Here is a 25,605-nt window from a genome sequence, read left to right on the forward strand (position 1 = left end):
CTATATGATCCATTAATTTCATTCCTGGATCTATATACAAGAATTACAGGTTACCTTGACAGACAGCTGAACAGTCCAAGTTCACAGCACCATTGCTCCTAACTTGTAAAATAGAGAAGCAAGCTAAGTATCACTCAGTGGATAACTGGGTAAGAGAGGAAGGGGCTTCGTGTTGACTAAGTCCATGTAATGGGTGATCCTTGCAGATTCATTAAGTGAGATAAGTGAACCAAGCAAAGCAAATACCGTGTAGCTTTAACTCAGATCACAAGGGCAGTAAAAACCATATAGACAGAAAGAGAAATGGCGGCTGCCAGGGGCTCCAGGGAGGGAGGAACAGGGAGTTACCGTGACATGGGCAGGGCTTAGTTTGGTGAAATGGAAGAAGCTATGGAGGTGAATCTGGTGCTGGTCACATAACATTATAAAAGGCTTCCAGGAGTCTGAACTGTACACTTGAATAAGCAGAGTAAATTTTTTTGTATGGATTAATTTTTCTTTTTTTCTTGGTTATTTTATTTACATTTCTAGTAGATGTGACTTCTGCCAGGACAGATGAAGAGGTACTGAAGGACTAATCAGCCCCTTCACTGTTCATCCCTCCAACCAAACTGAGGCAATTGTCCAGTTGGTCCAAATAAGATCTGTGACACTGTGCTCTGCAAACAAAATGAGTGGCAAAGGGAGGTAAGCTTCAGCCTCCTTTACGGATCCTCTCAGCACACATCTGTATCGTTTCCTAGCGTGTTCAATCCCGCTCGTGGCTCCTTATACTCTCCGTGGGAAGCCCAGTGTCTTCCTCAAACAGTAGCCTTTCAAAAGATGAATGGAGCTTAAGATCTAAGTACAGAGTTCAAAATGCATAGGGACTGCCTTGTTGTAGACTCATGGACCCTGTTTATGAAACATTCCTTTCCTTTAAATGTATTAAAAAGAAAGCTCGCTGAAGTCTGTTTCACTAGGAGCCAAGATCACAAGTAGACATATCAGTGGGAACAGTTCTTATGTAGGCAATCAATGGGTGGCTTAGCGTTTGTATCTTTTCATGTGTGTGTGTGTAGACAATAAGTGGTGTTCTTTCATTACAAGTCTATGGGACCTAGGGGAATGAACTAATTCCCTCCCCTCGGTAATTTCATTTATTCCTGCAGTTGTGGGAGCTGATAAAAGTTAACCTCAAGTAACATCTGGTTACTTTTAGCTATCAGTTTATTATACTATCAGTGATTTGATAAACTTATATTTGAAAAGCTCAGTACAACAGACCCTTCTCCTATTGAATAGATTATTATGTCAAGTTAAAAAAATGACAGGCTCAGAAAGACAAATACCACATTTTATTGCATATGTAGGAGGTAGATTTAATTGTAAATTTATGTACATTTGTATGTATGCGTGTGTGTGAAAGGAAGGAAGACATCTAGAAGAAGAGGGAACAAGAGGAGAAGGTAATAGAATATATGTCTTAAAAGCAGTATGGGGTGGCTATTTGGGAGGGGGAAGGAGACCAGCAAGAGGGGGACAAAAAAGAACAAAGTACAATCACACACACACATACACACACACACGCACACACACACCCCTGCACATGCACCCAAGAGGACCCCACAAAGAAATACATCTCTTTATATGGTAACCCTAAAAATTAATTAAAATAAAGATCTGTTTCCTGAAGTTAGCTTTACTTTACTAATGTGTTAGGGGTTTAATTAGTCCCAATAGCAATGCTTACTGACTTGACAAAATGATTAAAATGTTTTTACTTATATTTTTGTCCTCTCCTAAAATATTATCACTTAAAATATCTCCTGGGTGTTGCAAAGACCCCAAAGAACAAAATAAAACAAACAACTCAAAGACATCCTCTGCTGAATTGTATCACCCTTAATTTATACACTGAAACTCTAAGCTCCAATAAATCAGAATGTTATCATTGGAGATAAGACCTGTGAAGAAGATGCTAAGTGGAAAGGGGGCTTCCAGGGTGGTGTCCTTATCAAAAGGAGAAAGAGCTGTACAAAGCTGCAGCAGGGTGCTTATACAGAAGACAGGCCCCGTAGGACACATCAAGAGGGTAGCCATCTGTAAACCAAGGAAAGAGGCCTCAGAAGAAATTAAATCTGATAACACTTGGGCTTGGCTTTCCAGGCTGGGGAACTGAGAAAATTAACTTCTGGTGTTTAAGTCACACTGTCTGTGGCCATTTATTACAGAGGCCCCAGAAGATGAATATACCCTTACACCACAAAGTAAATGTGCCCAGTTAGATAGAAATAAGTGGCACAGACACAGGCATGCATTCTGCCTGATTCATGGTAGGCTCTTACCCATGATTAGTTAAATACATCTGAAGCTGTTGTAACACAGAACTTCAATAAATTCTTAATTGACATCTCATGGTAGCAGACATGGATCTACAAGTTGGCTGACAATTATCTGCCATGGCTATGCCAGGAGGATCTTTATGAGTGCTAACATCATCCACCTATCTGTGTGGCACTTCAAATAGATGGAGTATGGCTGCCAAGATAGTTTTATCATAAGATGTCGGTCCCCTGCCTTCTCAACCCAAGTTCTTTGAGCCTTCTTATTCTATTGGGTAGGAAGAGAAGACAATGTATTTTAAAAATGAACTTTCACCTCAGCTTCTCAGATATATTTCCTAGGGTCTCCTCATCCCCCTTTGGCTTTTCTTCCTATTGCTTAGTTGATTTTTTTCTGTGACTCCCTTAGGTGGTTGTGGTGCTCAGGGAGCTGACATATTTCTGCAAGGATCTCACCTACCCAGAGGGCTTGTTCTCCCTCCATGATCTCTGTCTGCATCTCAGAAAACCTTTCTGAGATGTAAGTACTATATAGCCAGATCCCCAGTTAACATTTACATCTGGGAACCCCAAAGCACCTCTGTGCCATGCCCTGTACTCATGGGAGTGTCTAACCATTTTACATCAGAGTATCATATTGTTATTTACAAAGTATATCTCCAGGAACTATTGTAATTAATGTACAAACATGCAAAACAAAATGTCCTCATCTTGAAGTTTATAAAGTGTTGTTTTGGACTGCATTCACACCCCTCTTCAACTGCATTTGACCTGTAAGCTGTGGGTTGGGCTTATCTGCAAGAGAGCCAACCCAATATTTGGTTAATGGTTGCTATTTGTCTTCCCTAGGTCTTCAAGATTTAAACACTTCTCACATCTTCTGTGTCAATATTAACTGAAGTCAGCACCCACTCATGCTTGGATTATTGAAGGTAATTCTTGGCAATTCTTGCCCCAGGTCTTGTTTCTATCCAGTTAATTTCCTTACTGAAGCCTTCTAAACCACACAACATACTGTGCTGCTCCCTTGCTGGGGGCCTTTGTGTTTCTATTACTCATGGTTCTCCAGGGATATGCCATAATATAATTAGAACAAGCATGGGATCTTGAGCTTAACTTTAATTAATTTAGTTTCCCTGTGGCACTGAGGAATGACATAGTCTCCATACCTCCATTTCCTTTCCATGACTTCTGAACAACAACAACAACAACAACAACAACAACAACAACAACAACAACAGTAATGATAAAACTTGTTCTGAGGGTCACACAAGTGAACTTCTATTATAGTAAAGTCCAATTTCTGGCCATTCCCATCATCCTTCTCACCATACTTCCTTGTACTCTATGCTTCCACCATGCTTGGTTTTCTGCTATCCTGGACATGGACTTTCCTGGCTAAACCCTAAACACTCCTGGCATGTTTCCCCAACAATATAGCTAGCTGATTAGCTTCTGCTCATCCTGTTGGAGTAATTATTTAATTCTGACCCTGGGTTTCTACCCTACCCTTGGTTATTGAGTTCCTGGATAATTAAAACACACAACCTTTATATTTACAATAAGCCTTAAGGATTATTTATGTTTAAACAGCACAATAGCTAGGCAGATGCCTAGTGTCTATGCTATTAGAATCTACTTTCCTATTGATATCCCAGGTTATTACTTATGTTTCATCTGGGCTGCTCTTAACTCCAGTTGGGCAATCTCAGGGCCACATTCTCTTGACTACTAACCCATGGTGGCTTTTCTTTTCTCCTCCTGCACTTCTTATTCCCCTTCTGGTCTTCTTCTGACCCCAAGCCCATGAAACTTAAGCCCCTCCTATGTCTCTTCTGCCCACCTATTGGCTGTTGGCATCTTTACTTACCAATCAGAAATAACTTAGTGGCGCCACTTAGTGTCTTAAGTTCAGACTCTCTCTTCTTGGAGGCCCACACTTAGCATTTCAATAAATAGCGAAAGACCAAAACTCAATACACCCCTGTCATTGCATTCTCTTAAGTGTCTGCTTTTTTCCCCTCGTTCTCTCAAAGCTGCTCACTGTAGAGTGTGGATGGCCTTTGCCCTCTACCACTCTCTTCCCACCCCATCAGGGTTGCTTTCCACATTTAGGACACAGATGGTTGGTTTTATCAGCCATTCAGTCAAGCAAGTAATTCCATCGTGGAAAGATTTCCAATCAAATACTTACTGAAGTCTCACCAAAGCACACTATGGTTATTTTCTTTTTTAATAGACTTAAACATTCCACTTACTAATTCTTAATGTAGCACCCCTAGTAAAGATATATACAATACTCGGTACCGAAAGCATAGACCTTTCTAGAGTGCTTATTCTAACTCATAGAGCATTGCATCTTTATTAACACTGGACAGACCCGCTTGGCCATCTCCACTATCAGGAACTGTATTCAGAATCCCAGTAGAGGGCAGCTACGTGCCTGTGTGCAGCATACTGACTTCACAGCTTCCTGTTAGGTCTCTTTCATATGTGGACTCATGAGTTAGATCACACGGACACATTTTCTTTAAGATCCACAGGCCTCCAAGTGATATTCCATGTAGACAGGTGGAACGAGCTTCCACCTCTGAAGAACAAAAATGTCCACACTCTTATGCCTAAGCAGCTGGCTACCTTTGCTCATACATGATCATGCATGACCATAGTGGTGCCATCTTTGCTCATATAGGATCATGTATGACTACAGTAGTGCCAGGCTCTCATAATATACCACATTTTTACTAGTATGAAGTGGGTCTGAATGCAAACTCAGACATTGGCTTGTTTATTCTGTGCGGCTGCTATTGAGTTGGGAGAAAAATAACACATTGTTTTCCCAACAACTAGTTACCTTCTCAAGATCCGGTTCTTCTAAGCCCAGTGCTAGTTCATTATTGTCCATCACAGAGGAGGCTGCCACATCCAGTGGGGTGGACCCCCTCATCGATGGGGACGCTGAGGGTGGAGCAAAAAGAAACTGGCCATTAAGGCTACCCTGGTCTGATCTGAGACTGCAGTGCACAAGCATGAACACGAGAGGGCAGCAAATACATTGAAACCTGGCCCAAGTGGCTGTTCTCAGAGGGCTGCTGGCTTTAGGAAAGTTATATTTGTTTTCCTTCCTTCTCACATGTATACTAATTAACTCGAAACTACTCTGCAGAGTGGGTTGCGACTATGTAGTTTCGAGTACCGTTGTAACACAAAACAGCTTGGGGTCTCCACTTGGTAATTACTCAAACGACTCAGAGGTTCCCTCATTGTCTGGGCTGAAATGAGTTGGAAAATCTTGGAGTTACCACTTGGAGTTTAAAAATAGTCCCCAACTGCAGGAGTTCGTAGAGTTACATTAGTGTACTAATGTTGTCTGTGATATTTATTTTTGGTTTGTTTAGCTCTTAGACTATAATTATTAAAAACTTCAAATGGCAGCTTACAAGGAGGAGGCAGAGGAGGAGGAAGAGGAGGAAGTAGAGGAACAGGAGACTATTTTAGATAGCCTGAGGTTGCATTTGATAAACGAAACAACAACAACAAAAAAGGAAACAAAAGTAAGGTTTCAGATTTCAAGTGCATGGGTTTGTGTATTCCATAATTCATTTGGTTTATATCCAACATGGTTGAGTCAGGTAACACAGTGAGTTGCTTAGCTCACAGTGGTGATGAGCTACTATTTGTCTACATCCATTATCATGTTGTTCATCCATAGCTGTTCTTGGCCAGTCTGCTACGCTGCTAAGGGCAGAATTTGCTGTTTGGCTGGTGGGCCAGGTCAGGAATGACTCCTGCAGCAAGCTTGCCAAGAAAGGATTGGATGCATGACCTTGGTCTTAAGAGCTCGGCTCACTGATCAGCTGAGTGGGCTGGGAGAGATGTTGCCCTCAGATTACATTCTCAATTCTAGACAGAATTTTAAAAAGCACAGGCCACTGGGCCTGAGAGGGGAGATTGACTCAGTCACCAATGCAGCTACTAGCAACAACTATACACAGAGTGGAGAGCTCAGACATGTTTGTACACATTTGGTTTTAGAATAGGCCGGCTCTGGTTTTGCACATACATGTATCATAGAGTACATGTGGATCCTTTCCCCTTTTCTCCTAAGTAGTCAGGAGGAAGAGTGGATGCCTGGGTCCAGAGGTGGGAATTATAATTCGTGCCACACATACCTAGACCCACACTACTGTTCTCCAGCAGGTAACTTAGATGCTCAAACATGGCCTTCTGATTTTGCCGGCTAATTCGACAGAAATAGCAAAGGAAGCGACAGCAGCTAGCAACCATCTTTGGGAAGGCAATCTGTGGGCAGAAGCAGAAGTATTAGAGAGGCAAATCTCTCACAAGGCCTTCATGAATCTTAAAAAGGAATCTTAGGTTGAAGTCGCACAAGCTATGAACTATTTGGAACATGAAGTTTTTTCTTACACCTCTTCCCCCTCAGACATTTGTAGGAGGAACAGAACACAGAATGCCTAAGAATGAGGCTTCTCAAAATATTGGATATTGGCTATAGTTCCCCAAGATCTTTCCTTCAAAGGAAAACATCCACCAATTATAACCTTATATGTTTCCTTATAAGTCCCATGAAAATGTATGAACCTGCCCATTGTTTCCAGCTGGAATGAGCAAAATTCTGAAAGGTGATATCAGAAAGAGAGTAGGGAGATCGTAGAAAAACATGGGCAGTTAGTCCATTAAACCTTGGATCCTCTGAGTCATGGGTGCCCCACGACCCCAACAGTTAAGAAAGTCTGAAAGGCAACATGCTCTGTTTCTGTGAACATGTCCCTAAGTATGTGCTCCCAACCACTGCTCTTCTGTAGGTGCCTAAGGCACTTGTCACCAGATGCACACAGGTTAGCATGGAGATGTCATCCTTCATTCCTTGATTTGTGTGCCTTCCCTGACTAACAATGTGATTCCCGTCTCTTTGCCAAGCTAGTTTGGACCTTACAGAACTCAAACAACAATGTCAGAATTCTAGAAAGACCTTAATTTTACCCCTTTAGAACCATGGGAGGGGGGGTGGTGCTCTAAGAGACAGTTCTGAAATCTACAGTCAATGAGACATCCTGATGTGCTTAGGGAAGTTCTGTGGAGAGATTTAGCTTTCCGAGAGAGAGAGAGAGAGAGAGAGAGAGAGAGAGAGAGAGAGAGAGAGAGAGAGAGAGAGACAGAGAGAGAGACAGAGAGAGAGACAGAGAGAGAGACAGAGAGAGAGACAGAGAGAGAGACAGAGAGAGAGACAGAGAGAGAGACAGAGAGAGAGACAGAGAGAGAGAGACAGAGAGACAGAGAGAGGAAGGAGGGAGAGGGAGAGACAGAGAGAGGAGAAGGAAAAGAAGAGAGAGAGAGAGAGAGAGAGAGAGAGAGAGATATTGATTTGAAACCATTCTCTATATATTACCCTCCAAAGTCATGCAGTCTAGGTCAGTTAGTAGATAAAATACACCCTGCTGCATGGAAGGACTGAGCAGCATCTGGTCCCTACCACCCACATAAAAGCAACGTGGGAATAGTGGCCCATCTGTAGTTCCAGTCTTCAGGGGCAGAGACATGGGATTCCCAGAACAATCTGTTTAGGTAGACTATCTGAATTTGTGATCTCTGGGTTCAGTGAAAGACCACTTGCCTCTATAAATAAAATGGAGAGGAATCTAGAAACATAATTTATGTCAACTCCAGACCTCTGTATGTGTGTATATACTTGTGGGTACACACTTACACAAGTGTATTCATATATATGTAAGCATGCCCACATGTATGTGTGTACACTACACATATACACACATACAACAACAACAACAACAAGAAGGAGCCATTCAGTTTAAGTAATATCTTAGGGAAACTGGGATTAAATGCTCAGTTGCACCCTATGAAGCAGCAATGCCCTGCTTCTTGGACTCTTTTGGTGTTGTAAAAATTTTTGCCTATTCCAAGGGGGGAAACCTGAGACAACAGATAGCAGAGTAAGTCACTTCCTGTACTTGCGCCCCAGCGTCAGTCCCTGGCTGAGCACAGCGTTACCTGCGACTTCTCAGTACCCAGCACATTGACCATCACTTCCATCACAGTCTCATGCATGCCGAGGACTCTCATCAGGTTGGGGTGCTGGTAAAACACCTTGTTGTTCATTATGTCCCTAAGGAAGCAAGCAGAGGGAGAGCTCAGCGCTGACTGCTTTTCTGCTATGAAAATTCAGGAATGAGGCACATCAACTGTGTAGATGAAGTAACACTGAAGTGATAGGCTGAAAAAATACGAAGGTCGTGGAATACATATGAAATTGTTGTTGTTTAGCTCACCCAAAAAGGAGCACAAAATCTTTCTAAGTGTTTGCTCTTTCCCTCTAAAGTGTTTATTTTTTAATAATATTTAAACAACTCTCCCTTATCCTCTTTTTTTTTTGCTTATAATCGATTCTAAGACCACCCCAATCGCTGGGTTTCTCTTTTTCTGTGTCCCCAGGAACCTCCTTTCTCCCCTTGGAGCTGTGTCTCTTTATACTCCGTTTCCGAATGATAGGCCTGCATGTCATTCTTAAGGGCATTGTGTATTAGATACCATGAAGTCTGTGGATACCAGACTTCAAAAGTCAATGGCATGAACATGTATCAGCCACCGCACCTTTGGCTACTTAACACAAACTCACATAATGAAGCTTAGGCAAGTAAGAGCCTGGAGATGGAGCACCTGCCTGGACCTAGGCTGGAGGGGGAGAGGCCATTCCTGCAGCCCATTTCCCTACTATTTCTATTCTCTCTTAATTTCTATTAGGATTTTCCTTTCTTGCAAATCAATTTAAAGAATGTATGCACACATCCTTTCTCTCCTGAGAGTCATCCTAGCCACTTTCTTGGTCCTTAGTGATGCTTCTATAGTTTGCCAGCTCAAAGGATGGTGAGAGAAGTGTTGCTTTTGATTTTAATCATGTAACATTGTGGGCTGGCCAGGCAACTTTTCTGGCACATGTTGTTTTTGTTTTTGTTTTCCCTGTACGCTCTGCAATGAAAAGAAATCCTGGCACCTAAGTGGCCATGAATTGTCGACATGGTTTGTGAGGTAGATCCATGGTAATTGTTGTAAGTTAAGGCATTTCACAGAACTAACAAAATCACTCTATAGTTTAGAATTAGGAAAAAAGGGGGCCAGCTGGGACTATCTCAGAAGTCTCAGAGGCCAGCCAAAGGCTCCAAAGCTCAAATCGTTTCTCTCTCAGGTTAAATGCATTGCCCTTTCTTTCAGATTTGCTTTCACGACCCAACTTAGGCTATTTTCATTAAGTCACCATGAATTCTCTGCATTTCTTTTGGCAGTGTTCGTTCACTTTGAACAACAGACAGTCTGGTATCTCATGTGACAGAGGCAGTTCATGTGACAGGATGAACCACCACAAGGAGGGAGAGCGAATTCTCTCTGGAGAACTGCACTTGCCGAGAGAGCCTACCCTAGCCCGTTGATCATGAGGAGCTCCTCTTCTCTGCCCATCCTGACACTAAGCAGGGACCGAATCTGGCCCAGGGCAGCCAGCAGGTTGATAGTGTCATTCACAGAGGCCTGGCTGATGGTGTAGGTCTTCCGCAGAGCCTGGAGCAACTCCCCAATGCTGTCATACTGTCTCCGAAGGAGGTTGAACATCATCCTCACCAGTTCCGCATCCTGGATTTGGTTCTCCTGGGCCCAGCGGATCATTGTCTGTGAAACTAGTTCCTTCAGTGTTGCTGGAAGGAGAATAGGAGAGACTACTAACCATCGATGCCTAATGCAGAGAAAGGTAGGAAGTGCAGATATCTTTTTTAACTAACAAATGTATCAACAGCTGGTTACGGTTAAATTCTTTCTTATTGAAGGTTGTATGGTTGTAAGGTTTGCATGGCATATTCACAATTAGATTATATTACCTAGACATAAACATGGCACCTATACCACAGTAAAAAAATCACAATTATATAGTAAAAATTATGTCATTTGATCATTTGATTAATGTTTAGATTCATACTAAAAATCAAATAATGAACAAGACTCAGTCCTTGCCATCAGGAAGCTCCAAGCAAGTTCTTTACATTTTTATTTTGTGATAAAATTTAATTGTTATTGTATAATACAATGCAATAAATGCTACAGTGGAGGTATTTGCAAGTGCCAGGAGACAGAGTGCAGAGTGACTATTCTGGGTGGGTGAAGATGTGAAAGCAAAACATTGTCCTGTGCTTCTTTAGAGTAAAGCAAATGACATACTGATGCTTATCGCCATAGCTACTGTCTCTTAAGTATATTAGAAGCATCCTTTAGCAGAGATTAACTAGAGCTAACAAGTCAAGAATAAAAGATAATTTAGATGCTGTGGATATAACATATATTTGGAGAAGAATGGAACTGGACTGAGAGGACATTCTCAGGTTTGAGAATGGCTGGACAGCTGACCACCATACACAGAAATGGCTTCTTTGTACTGAATCTTGCAGGAATCAGTTGGTGCTGTAGCATGAAATTAACTTCATAGTCATGGAGGGCAAACCCACTAGTACATTGAATTCAGAATTTATTGGGGTTCATACCAATAAATAAATAAGCACAGGGCATATTGGCTAAAGTGAGACCAGCTAAGGGCCTTGCAGTAGACAGACCACATGGCCTAGATGAATACTGATTTGCTTTGTTTTGGAAATATACTAAGAAGCAAAAGGCTTATCTGAGAAATGAAAGGAGAGCACGCTGGAACAGCTGGTTAGGGGATTCTGACCCCTTCCATCACATGTGCAGTTCCAGAAGGTTCCACAACATGGGGGAGAGAAACACTGCTTGAAAATCATGTTTAAATCTCACATTACCACCACAGTCCTGGCAGGTGTGGATGGTACCAGATCCTTCATTCAGGCCAGATGATAAAACTCGAGCTAAGGGGACAAGGAAGGTTATTGAATCTACCAGAGAAAGGATTAGAGGTGCACTCAGATGGATGCTTTCTGGAGTCTATGTGATTTTTGATAGTTAACTTTTCTACTCCACATCACTATACATAGCAGATGTCTGCTCCACATACACTCTTGGCTCTACCATATGCTATAAAAATAGAACTTAGTCACCAAAGCTCTAAACGATCTAGATGTAAGGATTAATTTAGCTTACTGCTGTGCCTATCAGCCCTGTGAGTGTTTCAGGTTCAGGCAGGAGACATACACTGAAACAACTCAAAAAAAAAAAAAAAAGATAACACAGGCTAGAAAGAAGAACAGTTAAAAGATCCTACACCTAAGGATCAGGGAAACCACAGAGGAGGCAGTGGAAAGATTGTAAGAGCCAGAAGTTCAGGATGCCTGTTGCTAAATAGTGTCTCCTTGTCACAATTGGGAAAATACAACCATGAAATCTCAACAACATGGTTGCCTGTACAAGACCAGCATAATCCCAGCACCAGGCCGTATGCCAATGTGGACAAAGGAAATTCCACATTGTCCCACCTTTAGATGAAAAGCTTTATGTAGTTAATGCCTGCAGAGAGAAACCCCAAGTGGTCATGTACATGAACACATAACCATCAATAAACGGACTTAGTAGTAGTAGTAGTAGTAGTAGTAGTAGTAGTAGTAGTAGTAGTATGTGTGTGTGTGTGTGTGTGTGTGTGTGTGTGTGTAAAATAATAATAATTAGAGACAATGAATTTTGGAGAGAGGGCTAGGAAGAGTTTGAGGATGGAGAGAGTGAGTGATGTAGATAAGTATTCACGAATAAAGTTATCAAAAACTTAGAAAGGTCTTGTTTAGTAGGGACTTATGACTAATACCTATTAATATCTGCAGCTTCTGTGGGGGACAAGTTGTTAGTGGCCTGCCTTGAGATTTTCTCAACAAACTATTTCCCTGTTGAATCATTGGCAACAGAGGTCCCACAGGACTCTCCTCCCCCAACATCACAGACTATTACCAAGGTTGTTATTTACTCTCCAGAATCCAATGGATAGACCCTATTGCTGAAGAAACAACATATTTATGTCATCAAAATTGGAGAAATCAAGTTGGACTGTAAGGAGAACTTTTTCTCCTCCCGACTAGCATTCATGGCACTGGAAGGTACTTTGCACATTATCAGAGGAGAAAAGTAACCATTAATATCACTTAGCTATAAACCCTAAGACTTGTCTAGAAGATATTCTGGGGCAATAGTGCAACAAATGTCATATGAGTAGTCAGCCATTTTTTAAGTGGATTTAAGGTACACTCTATCGGATGAAGCTCATACTTGACACGGCTGAAGTGTCCAAGAACCTGAGACTAAATAGGTCATGGGCCTAGGGGAAAACCTATACTCCCATCCTGCTAAAGAAACACAGCAATGAAATGACTCCTAACAACATTTTGCTATACTCATAGGTCAGTGCCTTGCTCAACCCTCATCAGAGACCTTCTTACAACAGCTGGTAATTAACAGAGAGATCTACAACTGAAAATGAATGGAGTGTGAGGAACTTTGAAAAACTCAGCTTTAAATGGAATGTTTTAGTTTGTTTTGTTTCTATCCCCCCACCCCCCTACTCAAAGCTTAGGAATCTATGTAGAAGAGGAGGCAGAAAGGTTTTAAGAGCCAGAGATGATAGGTGACTCAATGAAAACAGCATCGTTCAGCCACGACAGGGCTGATGCACATAACAACACTCATAAGACCACACAGGTTCAAACCAGACAAAACCCCAGCATTTTGAAGGGGAAGTAGACACAAAGTCCTTTCCATAACAAGAAATTTTTTTACAATTAATACCTGCTGGGAAAGGGAAAACTAGTTTTCTCCAATGGGGTGTCACTGGAAATAACCACATTCCAAGGCAGGTCCCATTCTCAGAGTAGTTGGTCAATACAAAATGGACTTCATCCTTTTGGGGTGTGTGTTTTTTGTTGTTATTGTTGTGGTGTTTTGTTTTTTTCTTTGCCCTACTGATTTTCTTTTCTTTCTTTCAGTTGTTTATCTGTTTTGGTTTTCATTTTTTGCCTTTTGTTGTTTTTGTTTTGCTTGAGAGATAGAAAGACCATGAGGTTGGGAAGGTAGGGAGATGAGGAGGATCTAGAAGGAGTTATGGGAGAGGAAAGAATATCATAAAAATATAATTTTTGTATCATTTTTTAGAAATTAAAATAAAAAAGGAAGTTTTTCCAGGTGCAGCAGTTCCTATTTCTTCTAGTTAAGATAGTAAGAACAAAGGAATATACAAGAATACAGAAACTCTTGTATCTGTTACATGTTTTATAGTCCTGTAAATATTACTGCCTTTAATGAAAACATTATGGCACAAATGAACTTAGTTCTCACTAGAAGTGGCTAGATCCTCCACTGAAATAACACATAGCATCAAATTCCTTGGCATACAGGAGAAGCAATGAGCAAGAAGAGTCACTCATCAGCTCAAGGTTACTTCTGCTGCAATAGGAAGGTTGCAGAATCATGAAACCAAATAAATAGTAGAATTCCCTCAGCCTGGATTTATGTCTTTAGTTGTTGGTCAACGAGTCCAAGAGACTGCCTAAACTACATAGGCTATTGCAGTTGCCCTTGGTTACCTCTCAGAACTTGAAGACAGATCCTATTGGTGAAGATACCACACACTTTGGACATGAAACTTGGGAGAATGAAGCTCGAGCTCACCTGGAAGCCTCTTCCATGTAGACCAGTTCTTTTTTTTTTTTTTTTTTCGGTTTTGTTCAGCTTTACTTCAGTGTACTTAACTTGAGGACACAACAACTATTTTCTTTCCTAATTCCTATGAAAAATATTTCTGCAGTAAAACTTGTTTCTTCTTTACTATAACTGGGTTGTTTTTGAGAAAGATTATCAGCTTTGTGGTTGGTTTTCCACTTGGTAAAAATCTATCAAAACATCCTATTATAATTTGTAAGGAAAAAGAGTTGTTAAAGGCGGTAGGATCAGGAAAGAAATCATCCTTCTTAGCTGTGTAAGCACAAACACTCAGAGCTGCTAAGCCGACTCAGGTGACTCCACGGTGTTCAACTGTCCTGTACAAATGAACAAATTAGACCAGTTCTTATAGTACTAGAAAGTGCTATGCAAGCTCTGAAGGGATAAAAGCAATCAACTGTCTTGCTCAGCTGTCAATCCTGTGATGCACAACAATGACCAGCATGACAAGATGTTCCACAGGGTGCAATAATGGCACTTATATTTTAGGGTTAGCCAACGACCATGTAATTGGACTTAAGACCTACTCAAATAAGGTAATTCATGGTTGGTAGTATAAACAAGGCCAATTATTCATGCTTGTGAGGTCATGGACCCTAGAGGAACCCCAATACTGCCACTTTCCTATACAGTATAATTTGCAAATACATTCTAAATACTTACCTTTATTTTTACTGATAAATGTTGCTCTTACCCTTCATTAAAAGAAGATGGGAACTTGTAGCATAGAGACTTTCATAGAAGTCCACCACTGGTCAAAATGCATAGAACACTGACTGTGGGGTGCCCAGGCCTAATATACGTACAAAACAAACTCTTACCTAAATCCCAGAAAACAGTACAGAAGAGGAAGCAGAAAGATTGTAAGAGCCAAAGGACAATAATACTTGCTATAAATAGTATCATTCTTATATGACAGGAAAGCTGCACTTATGAACTCTCAATAATGTGGTTGCCTAAACAAGACCTGAATGCTAACAATACCAGCTGACATGCCAACATGAATAGGGGCAGGCTCATGGAGCTCTACCACTAGATGAAGAACTACAGATAATTAATGGTTATGGGGAGAGAGAGAGAGAGAGAGAGAGAGAGAGAGAGAGAGAGAGAGAGAGTCAGTTTCCTCTAGGGACAAGCCCCCCCAATATAATCTCCAGTCCCAAGTAGTCAGCCCTAAACATATTATATACAAGAAACACTAAATGGACTCAGGAAGTTATAGTCATATATACATATGTATGTATGTATAAGAAAATAATAATAATAATAATAATAATAAGGCCATGAATCTGAGAGGGAGGGAGGGGCACAGGAGGAATTAGAGCTAAGAAAGAGAGAGGTAGAAAGAGTGTAAAATAATACATGCAAAATTCTCAAAAAAATTACCAAATTTATAGATGAAGAAATTTATATTTCTATAATGTGTTAGGTCCTCTGTATATCTTTATATATGAAACTTAAAATAATCAGTACAAAATTATACTAGAATATACTTACAAACATTAACAATTAATACCATAACTAATGGTAGTTGTGAAAGTTTAATCTTCAGATTAGGGGACTCAGAATTCTTTAGACACTTGGGAAGGACATAATGATTTAAAGATACTATTTGATGTTTAATTGTATTGATATTGGCACTGATGGTAGAGAAAAAAATGATACATAAAAATTGCTGGGACCTTAGAACACAAAGTCAGTAAGACTTATTGTCACTTTCCTGGGAAAACAGCCAATTTTACATTGGAATGTCTTGAATGAAGAATAATCTTATCAATAAAACTCTCAGGATAATATCATTTAACCCTATAAACAAAATGGTGAGAAGCACAAAGGTGTACATCAGCACTAAGTGTTTTTTTTTTTTTCTTGAGGAAAACCATTTGTGTGTAATTGAGTTGCCGGCTAAAGTAGCCTCTTGTTTGATGGAATGTCATTTTAAATGAGAAGAGAAACAACCTGTGACTAATTGGTCTTGGATAACTAATATTTTTTCCAAAAATAAATAAATAAATTTTCCCAATGTAAATGATAGTATTTACTGCCAATAAAGAAATTTGAATTTCAAGTGAAAACCCGAATTCTGGCAAACGTTTATCTGCCACTGTGAGCTTTGACAGCTTCTCAATACTTAAAGATCCCCTGATTAAATCATTAATATTAGCAAATGTGATTTGAAAATATTTATAATGAACTGTGTCAACAGCTGGTAACTCTGCATTATTAAAGAAAATAATGATTTCCACAGAACAATGCAGGTACAAAAAAATTGTATAGTGACAACTAACAAGCAAGCTGTTCCAGTGGACTTCTTTTTCAGTTTAGAATTTTGTATGGTGTGTTTTGATTTTATTTACCCTTTCTTCTAGTTCTTCCTAGATCCATCTCCTATCCTTCCTTACCTACTTTGTATGCTCTCTCTTTTAAAAAGCCCATTAAGTCCAATTTAGGCTGCCAATATAGTCTTGTATGTGTGGGCTTCCACTGGATGATGATCAGCTACTAGGGGCTATCCTCTTAAAGAAAATTGACTCCTTCTATGGAAGATGTCAATTATGTATTAAAGTATAAAGCTAATTTGTTTAAATCTGCATATACCAACTAAATTTTGAAAATTATTCATTTATTAGGAAAGACTCCACAACTGCACCAATAAGCTATAGAATTATTAGTCCTCTCCCACTACACTTCCATTTTAGGCTACATTTTCATTTCCCCCATTTTTTGTCAAATACAAGAATTCTGTTATCTTTCAAATAATACATTTAAAAAAAGATAAAAGCATATAGTTCTTTTCCAAAGAAAAATTGGGAAATATATTAATAAGTGTGTAGTTATACATTTTAATTATTTTAGATGAACTAGCATTTAAAATGCTGCATTTTTAATTTCTAAGTAAGTAAATACTGATATATAAACAGCCTAGATTAGAGCTCTAATATTTGTGAATTTGAAAAATCTCCAAGACCAAAAACCTTTGACCCTCATTGCTGGATGGACCACATCTCTTACAAAGCAAAAGCTGTCATCCCTCGACAACAAAGCTATTTCTCCAGCTTTGGTAACCCCACTCCATCAGGTTGTGTGATTTTGATTAGTGAACCAAGACTTCCATCTAGAAAGATACAGTTTAAGGATATTTCTTTGCTTGGATTAAAAGTGAGTTCATGAGAGCAAGACTCCTCATATTGAGAAATAGAGTGAGGATTAAAGAATCGTTATTTTGAGAATTGAATCCTGGAGGTTAAGGGCTCTGACCATTATTCACAGGGCAGTAAAGTGCTCTCTGTTAGCTTGAAGGGCTCTGAAAGTTTCCTCCTTAATTTGAGCTAAATTTGGGCTTAAGACCAGTCATCTTCAGAGAAGGGAGGTGGTGAGTCTGTGTTATTCAGTGGTTATATGGCCTTCTCTGGTTGGTTCTGTAGCACTGGAAGTTCATTGTAGCATCAGTGAGCTTTCAGGAGCCAGGATTTATGTCACGGACATCTTTCTGCCTATCATTGACTGAAAACCAAGTGACATCCTGTAGGGTCACTTCTAAATTAGCTTCTGAATCAAATGCTATTTTATGGGGATTTTTCTAGGTGCTCAAGACCAACCTTGTTAGGTGCCTCTGTAAAATCATTTCAGAACACCATTATTGCCCATAGGTCCCTAGGTGGGGAAACTCAAAAATGTATGTAAGTTATTTGGTCATGTCTAATTGGCTTCTAAATATTTGTATTAATACCCATAAACTGGGCTACTCTGCCTGGGTCAGAGAAGCCTCCTTTTGCAGTGGGCAGCAGCTAATACAGAAATGAATAGCTGTTCAAAGTGATAAAGAACGAAGAGTGAAGAAGAGACTAAGTGTTCAGCCCTAAGTGGGATATTTGTATTAACACTCCAGCCCTCCACCGTGGCTCAGGAAATGAAATGGAAGAGAGGGTATAAAGAATGAAGGAACTAGAGGATGAGAAGGGTGTAAGAATGCTGTCTTCCAGACACACCCTGCCTATCAACTGCATGCATCTGCACAGCTGTGGTTATTTGCACTAGATTAAACCACCAAGCCCCAGTTCTGGTATAAATAGGAGAGATGTGCTTCTGACCTCATCCTTTAATGAGGACCCATTGCCAATTGATTGCTGCTTGAGGAGGGAGAAGCATTCTTTTTCTAGTGGTAATTCTCCTGTGCTCCAGCGGGTGGCCCCATGTCCATGCATATACAGACAGTGCTAACTGGACTTATCAAAATCAGTAACACAAACAACAAACAGACCTTAAAAGAAATTAAAAAAGAGGAGGGGCTACAGAGAGATGTCTCAATGGTTTAGAACACTTGCTGCTCTTGTACAGCACCTGGGCTCAGGTCCTATCACCCATGTTGGGTGACTCAGAACCACCTGTAACTCAGCTTTAGGGGTACCTGATATCGCTGGCTTCTGTGAACAGTGTTACTCAGGTGCATATGCCCACCCAAAGACACACACGTACACAAAATACAAAATACAATAGATCTTTAGAAAAAAGATAGGAAGCTAGTAGGGGGCATGTTGGGGAGATATGTGGGGAGAGTTGGAAGAGGGAGGTAAGGTGGATATGATTATATTTCACTGTATGTGTGCATGAAATTGTCAAGAATTAAAAAAATAATACATAAAATAAAATAAAAATGAAGGCGGTTCAGACTTCAGATTTCTATCAACTTCAGCAGGAGCTGTCAAGTGCCCCCAGGGGTTCAGCTCATGGGACTTTTAGAAAGTGATACTCTTTATGTCAAAAAGAAGGGAATGAAGAAGCAAAGGAAGATATATATCACTAAGAGGCCTGTGTTACGTGATGAGCAAAATAAACCAAACTGCCAAGAAAAAAAAAAAAAAGGAACAAAGTGAATTGTGCACTATGATTTCCCTGATGAGATTATTATTATTAATACTCTAATGCATTTAATTTTTGCAATTAGTGTAATTACACATAGGCAACTTACTCAGATACATGACTGACACGTCACATTTAAAATGATTATTCAAGCTATCTCACAGGGCCGTACGCTGAAGGCACTGTGTTTCTTAGAAAGACTTAACACTCCAGGGAACATGGGGGATGACAATAGTTTCTTCACTCCCTGACTTTTGCACTAGTCCTGTGTTCTGCAAAAGAAACAGAGTGTCTTCCCATCCGAGCTTGATTTAGGACACCCACTTGGGAGTGTCTGATTCAGTTGTTTCCTGTGCACCACCAGTCATTTTAGAACCTGCTCCTTTGATTTCAGAACTCTAAGCTGTCCATATGTGACCCTTACAGGAAAAATCACGAATCATCTACCATTGTCACAAGACCTCTCCTTTAACTACCACAAATAAAAAAGGGTCATTTGCTCTCATGGTGCAGGTTTCCGTCTTACAACTGCAGGGGTCTAGAACTTTCAAATCCTTTTCTGAATATATTTTTTCTTTTCTCTCCAAATTTAGATCACAAGGCAAATGGTCATCACTCGATGAACTCCATGCTTCCTATCAAAGGGAATGTGATGGCCACTGGCAAAGCAAATCCCACACCTGTACTGTTAAATTGCTGAGAATAGTCTTAAATCTGGGACAGCTTGGAAGAAACAAATTCCAATTACACCGAGGAGATAGAATAAACGAAACTACACTGTACTGAGGTTAATAATGTACTGAGGTTTATAATGTTCGCAGTACAATGGAACAGAAAATTCTGTGTATTTAAACAATGTGTACCTATTTAAAATCCCAGGTGATTGAAAGTCAGCCTGTGGTATGCTGTAGACAACCAGAGGCATGAACAGGTGTGGATAGTTTCCAAGGGAAGGCTACCTGTTTGTATTCTAAGAGGGCAAAGAAAGAGGATGGATCTCATTGGCTGGGGAAGTGGAGAGGAATTCAGAGGAGCTGGGGAAGGGGAAACTATAATCAAAATATAATGTATTAAAAAACTATTTTCTTTTTTAAAAAGATTTTATTTATTTATTATATGTAAGTATGCTGTAGCTGTCTTCAGAACTCATTAAGGATGGTTGTGAGCCACCATGTGGTTGCTGGGAATTGAACTCAGGACCTCTGGAAGAGCAGTCAGTGCTCTTAACCACTGAGCCATCTCTCCATTTTCAATTAAGAAAAAAAAGCATATATAGGAGACGATGATTTACTATATCAGTTCAGCACTTGCCAACAGCCTCTGATAGGCCCCCAGCTTAAGAGGCTGTCATGGCGATGGTGGTAGTAATTGTATTTTTGAACTCTGCTTTCTGTTTTCCTATTATTCTTAGATTGAACAATGGACCCCCATCCACTAAAAGACCTCCATATCCCAATCTGCAGAAGTTGTGTTACCTCACAGGGCAAAAGGGACGCGGCAGATAACACTAACTGAGAGATTCTGAGTCAGAGGGATTACTGTGGATGACTTGGGGGCTTATTTCATCCCAAGAGTCTTTGAGAGAAGAGGTGAGAGAGTCAGCGGGTCTTAGTGGGGATGTTCTCTACCCCACTAAGAAGGCCGTGGTCCTCTAGAAGGTCAAAGGGCAAGAACTGACCCTCTAGGAGGGCAATCAGGCTCAGTCACTTCAGTTTGATAACCTCTGAAACTGTAAGGTAGTAAGTTTGTGCTGTTAGGGGTGTTGGTAGGTTTGTGGTTACTTGCTACAGAAGTGATTAGGAAGCTTGCACACTGTGATTCTAGGTCTTGAGTAGAGAATTTTTAAAACTTTTTGAGGCTAAGACTCTCATCAGGTTGTTCAAAAAGCTGAGGTCTTCATCCAACTGGCCCAGAGCTTAAAGCTAAGCCAGACTTAACATTAAGCACAAAGAATAGCTGTGGACTGATGGACAGCACGTAGAGATCATACAAAGTGCTTGCTATCTTTTTCATGAAGCCAGGTTTGCCTCTACCTCTGAAAATCAAATGCCATTACAACCTACATCCTACTGAGCCCCTCCACTGAGAAAGGGGTGATGCTGCAGGCGATAGACAGCATATACACCACCATGTAGAACTCACCTGGCTCTTCTGTCTTAAGAGTATTTAAGTCCCTGCTTGGGTAGGGTCCCTCTCTACTCTGTGGTTAATATTTCTCAAGGATCCAACTTTATTTCAAGCATAGGTTCTATCAACTTGAGTCACTCAGAATCTATTTTTTAGATCAAGTTGTCTGGTGCATCATGGATTGGCTTTTGACCAACTTTTCTAGTCAATCAAAGGTGGTCACAGAGCCTGTAGAACAGCAGGAGAAGCTGTCTTGCTCATCATCCTTTTGACACAGTAAGGAATATATTTGAAGCCCATTAAGACTGTAGCTGGCATCCCACTGCTCATCTAAAAACAAAGTTGGAACAAGTGGACTGTGGGAAGTGGGCACAGCTACTGGCTCAATCCATCCCAGCAGATGGCTCCATCTCTAACTCTACAGTTACGTCCGTTGGTGTGGCCCCTCTCTGCCTCCTCTCCCATAGCTGGGTTTTCTGTTTCTCGTTTGCTAAAAGCACTGACATGCTAAATGTGGAAAGTTCATATGGCCTATGCTTTTTACACTCAATGCAGAAGCTTAGGTGAATGAGGAGTTCTAGCCTCAGAGTATTAAAGTCAGCACTATTTTATCAAACCCTTCTTCGTTACTTTTCTTTTACATATAAAGAAAACAAACACAGAGAGGCTAAGGACTTACCTAACATCACAGTTATTAAACGGTGATGCCCCAGGCTGTTAGAATCTATTCCTTGTATTTTATCATTTCGAGTTATTTACCTTCATAACCCTCCGAAAAATAGATATTTTATTAGTACCTTAAACTTACATTATGCCTACTGTCTAGACACTCTCTTAATAAGTCATGAAATAGAATCAGATGTAAAATCCTGAAACCTATAAAGCTTTAGTTCTTTTTCCTGACATTCTTGGTCAGATTACTTTCTTAGAATCTCATTTTCTTTACCAATAAAATAAAATCACCCTATAAAATTCCTCTTGGAGTACAGTAGTAAAATCCCTGGGCAGGGCCAGCTGTGTGTCCTCAGACAAGTCAACCACCTCTCTGTGTCTCTGTCTGCATCTGAAAGTATATGTCTATGAGATGTGCTGTGCTCTTGAAAGAGTGGTAATAATTTATTCAAGCGGCAAATGAAAGCCTGTAGCTTCACTGGGCTAAATGGGTAAGCAGCAAGATTTTACTACCACTTTTAGTGTCCAATTTCAATGTTATTCAGCTTGCTTTTCCTACGAGTAAAGCCTAAGATTGAAGAAATAAAACAAAATCTCAAAATTCCAGCAGTTCCTGATGCCAGTAAGTGGCCATTATCAAAGCGTCAGTGCACACCACTAATCACCTAGATGGGGGAGTTGAGCTCTGGGAACCGCATGGCCTTTGTTGTGATGATTGTCCTGATTGCTTGTGGAGAGGAAACTGTCTGTCAGAGGTCACATGGCATGGTCACATATTCTCCATTCAGCTACCAAGGTTTACAGGGGAAGGGATTCCTATCCTATGTGTTCTCTATCTTGGAGCTTCTTCAGGTCAAACATACCAAATGATCAAGTATCTATTGCTTAGCAATGCAGAAAGCCAGGGGAAAGTTAGATCCATGAACATCAAGGTCTCAACTTTAGGCAAGTTAATCAGGTCAATTTCTCTGTGCTTCTCCAATGTTTCTCTGGCCCAACATCTACAGTTGGGACCCATTTACCTTATTTAACAAGACCACAGGCTGGGAATGACACTTCAAGGTGGTCTGAAAGGAAAGCAAAAGCCTGTAAGATTCTGGCACATTGTTCTTGGGTAACTACCGTGTCTAATGTGTGTTCCTGGATCCCAAAGAACATCCACTGGTGCTGAGGTTGGCTGAGGGCTCTCAGCATCAGCACATGCCCCGGCTCTCCACGTACTTTTGGGATGTACATACTTGTTTTTATCTGTTCTGGCTTCCCTAGCCTAGGAATAGGGCAAGACTTTCAGCTCCTTGCCAGTTATCACACTTCTTTTGCAATCATTATAGCCACATGCTAGCTAGCATTTCCTGCGTGTTCAGCAACGTATTAAGTCCTACACTGGAATTAACAGTCAGTCCCCATCACCATCACCTAAGGACAGAAAGGACAGATGTCATAGTGAACACATTTCCCTATCGTCATGGCTCTTACAGCTTAATCCTCCCTTTACATTTTGTTTAAGTAAAGAACATTTCAATTTCTTGAACAGAAGTGGGTTCTTGTAAATAGTACGTCTGCTAAGGCACCCAAGGGAGTGAGAGATACGCATGGGATGTGGAGGGCTTTGGCTGTTTATAACAGACTATGGACTCCACAACTGAGTCACACTAGACTGGCTACCTTGGAGCCTAGCTTTCAGGGCAGACTGTGCGCAGTCATCTGGCTGCTGCTCCTGTCGGCTAAATCTGTCTCTGTATTTCCCTTCCTCTGTTTTATAGTGCATCTATGTGTGCTTGTGTACATACATGAGTTTGTGTGTGGAGGTACACGTGTATGCACAGGAGTGTGTGCATATGTGTAATCATGTCGGTGGAGGCCCTACGTCAACCCCAGGTATTGTTTACCTTGTTTCTTGAGACAGGGTCTTTCACCGGCTAATATAATATAGCTAATATAATATAGCTAATCTAGTAGGCTAGGATGTCTGGACAGGTAGCACTGGAGATCAGTCTATTTCTGCCTTACCAGGGATGAGATTATAAGCACACATCACCACACCAACATTTTCCCAAGGACTCTAGGGATCAAGCTCAGGTCTTTGGCTTCCTATATGGCTTTCTTTTGTTTCTTTGTATTTTGAAAATTTTATTGGATATTTTCTTTTATTATTAAATATTTTCTTTATTTACATCCTTTTTCCTGGTTTCCCCTCTGAAAACCCCCTATTCCCTTACCCCTCCCCCTGCTCACCAACCCACCCACTCCTACTTCCTGACCCTGGCATTCCCCTACACTGGGGCATAGAGCCTTCACAGGACCCAGGGCCTCTCCTCCTATTGATGACTGACAAGGCCATCCTCTGCTACATATGCAGCTGGAGCTATAGGTTCCTCCATGTGTACACTTTGGTTGGTGGTTTAGTCCCTGGGAGCTCTGGGGGTACTGGTTGGTTCATATTGTTGTTCCTCCTATGGGGCTGCAAACCCCTTCAGCTCCTTGGGTCCTTTCTTTAGTTCCTCCATCGGGGACCCAGTACATGACTTTCTACCTTGCTCAGAGCCTCATACATATGGGTAGAAACAAGCATGCAAACCCCCACCCTTCTTTCCTCACCACCTGGATACTTTTTAGTGTCAGAAGCAGCAATACTCCACAAGCCACCAGTGAAACTGCACTCCCACGTTCTAGCCGCATTCTGCTCTATGGCTCCCTGGGGTCTCATCCATCATAAGGAGATAATTAGCCTGTTGTTTTTGAGATCAGTCATCCAGACTCATAATCACTTTCTCAAACTGTACAGGCAATTGCATGACTGATGGTGATATGACAGAGAAAAGAGCACAGAAGGGACAGAGAGTGCTCACTGATCTGATTGGGGGGAGGGGAAGGGAATGGGAATGCTCCTCCCCCACCCAAGAGGCTCAGGTCTTTGAATGTTTGGTCCTTAGTTGGTGGAACTGTCTTGGGAAGGATTAAGAGTGGGCTTGTTGGAGGAAGTGTGTCACTGGAAGTGAGCTTTGAGGTTTCAAAAGCCCATGCCAGACCTGACTCTGTCTCTATGCAGATGGCTACTGCTCTGTTGCCATGATGGTAGTGGACTCACCTTGTGACAGCCCCCAGTTAAATGTTTCCTTTTATAAGTTGCCTCGATCATGGCGTCTCATTACAGAAATGGAATAGTGACTAAGACGTGGAGAAACACCTGAGATGAAGATAAAGCTAAGCCAGCACTATGAATGGGCAATTCGAGCCTGGCATCCTTACTCAGGTCTAAATGCCTGATACAACAGGCATGATATAAACAGGAAGCAACAGCTCACTGAGCTTTGTTGCTCATTGGGAGGAAAAAGTCAAGAACGGTGACATATAAAATATCTAGGACAGTGCCAGATATGAAAGACTCAACTCAGTATATGTAAGAGTTTCTTCTCCAGTTTTAAACATAGATTACCAAAATCGAGGGCCTACATTGCTTACCCAGAGGATCTGGTGTGTATCTGTGGCTATAAGTCACAGAAAGGGAGCAATACAGTCAGTTCTGACCCTGTATCTTTCTCAGAGCTGTGCTTCTCTGCTTCTCTTTTGCTACCCCTTTCCCTTTTATGAACTATTGTGATTACTCTGGTTCTAATAGTCCCTATTTCCTGACCAACACTTAGCTGGCCAACATCTTTAATCTTATCTTTAACCAGCATTCTCCTTCACAGTCAACATCTTATTTGTATATTCCATATTTTTACATGGCCCGTTGCTATCATCCGAGGTATAATACTGTCTGCTACAGTCCTTATTCAAGTTATATCACCCAGAACATTTCTGTCTCCTTGGCTCCAATGTCTCCCTGAATGAAATCCTTGATTGAGAGATTATTTTTCTCAAACATACTGGTGCTCCAAACAGCACCTGGAATATGGGAGGTAATCATCCAATATTTGAAATTCCACACTGT

At 40.9% G+C, this 25,605-nt stretch overlaps 1 protein-coding gene across 9 annotated transcripts in view; it reads right to left on the reverse strand.

Moving 5' to 3' along the window:
• The window catches only part of Ryr3 (ryanodine receptor 3), a 586,052-nt gene that overhangs the window by 163,453 nt on the left and 396,994 nt on the right, over nt 1-25,605 (reverse strand). For all 9 annotated transcript variants that reach the window (XR_003951556.1, XM_017316705.2, XM_017316711.2 and 6 more), the window contains 4 exons: nt 9,775-10,048; nt 8,355-8,469; nt 6,497-6,626; nt 5,179-5,282 (listed from right to left, as the gene is read on the reverse strand). Coding sequence is in view for 8 of the 9 variants with exons in the window: in XM_017316705.2 (XP_017172194.1) it covers nt 5,179-5,282; nt 6,497-6,626; nt 8,355-8,469; nt 9,775-10,048 (623 nt within the window). In the remaining variant the exon portion in view is untranslated. The remainder of the gene's footprint in view (nt 1-5,178; nt 5,283-6,496; nt 6,627-8,354; nt 8,470-9,774; nt 10,049-25,605) is intronic.

This window comes from Mus musculus, chromosome 2 (assembly GCF_000001635.26).
Source record: "Mus musculus strain C57BL/6J chromosome 2, GRCm38.p6 C57BL/6J".
NCBI lineage: Eukaryota > Metazoa > Chordata > Mammalia > Rodentia > Muridae > Mus > Mus musculus.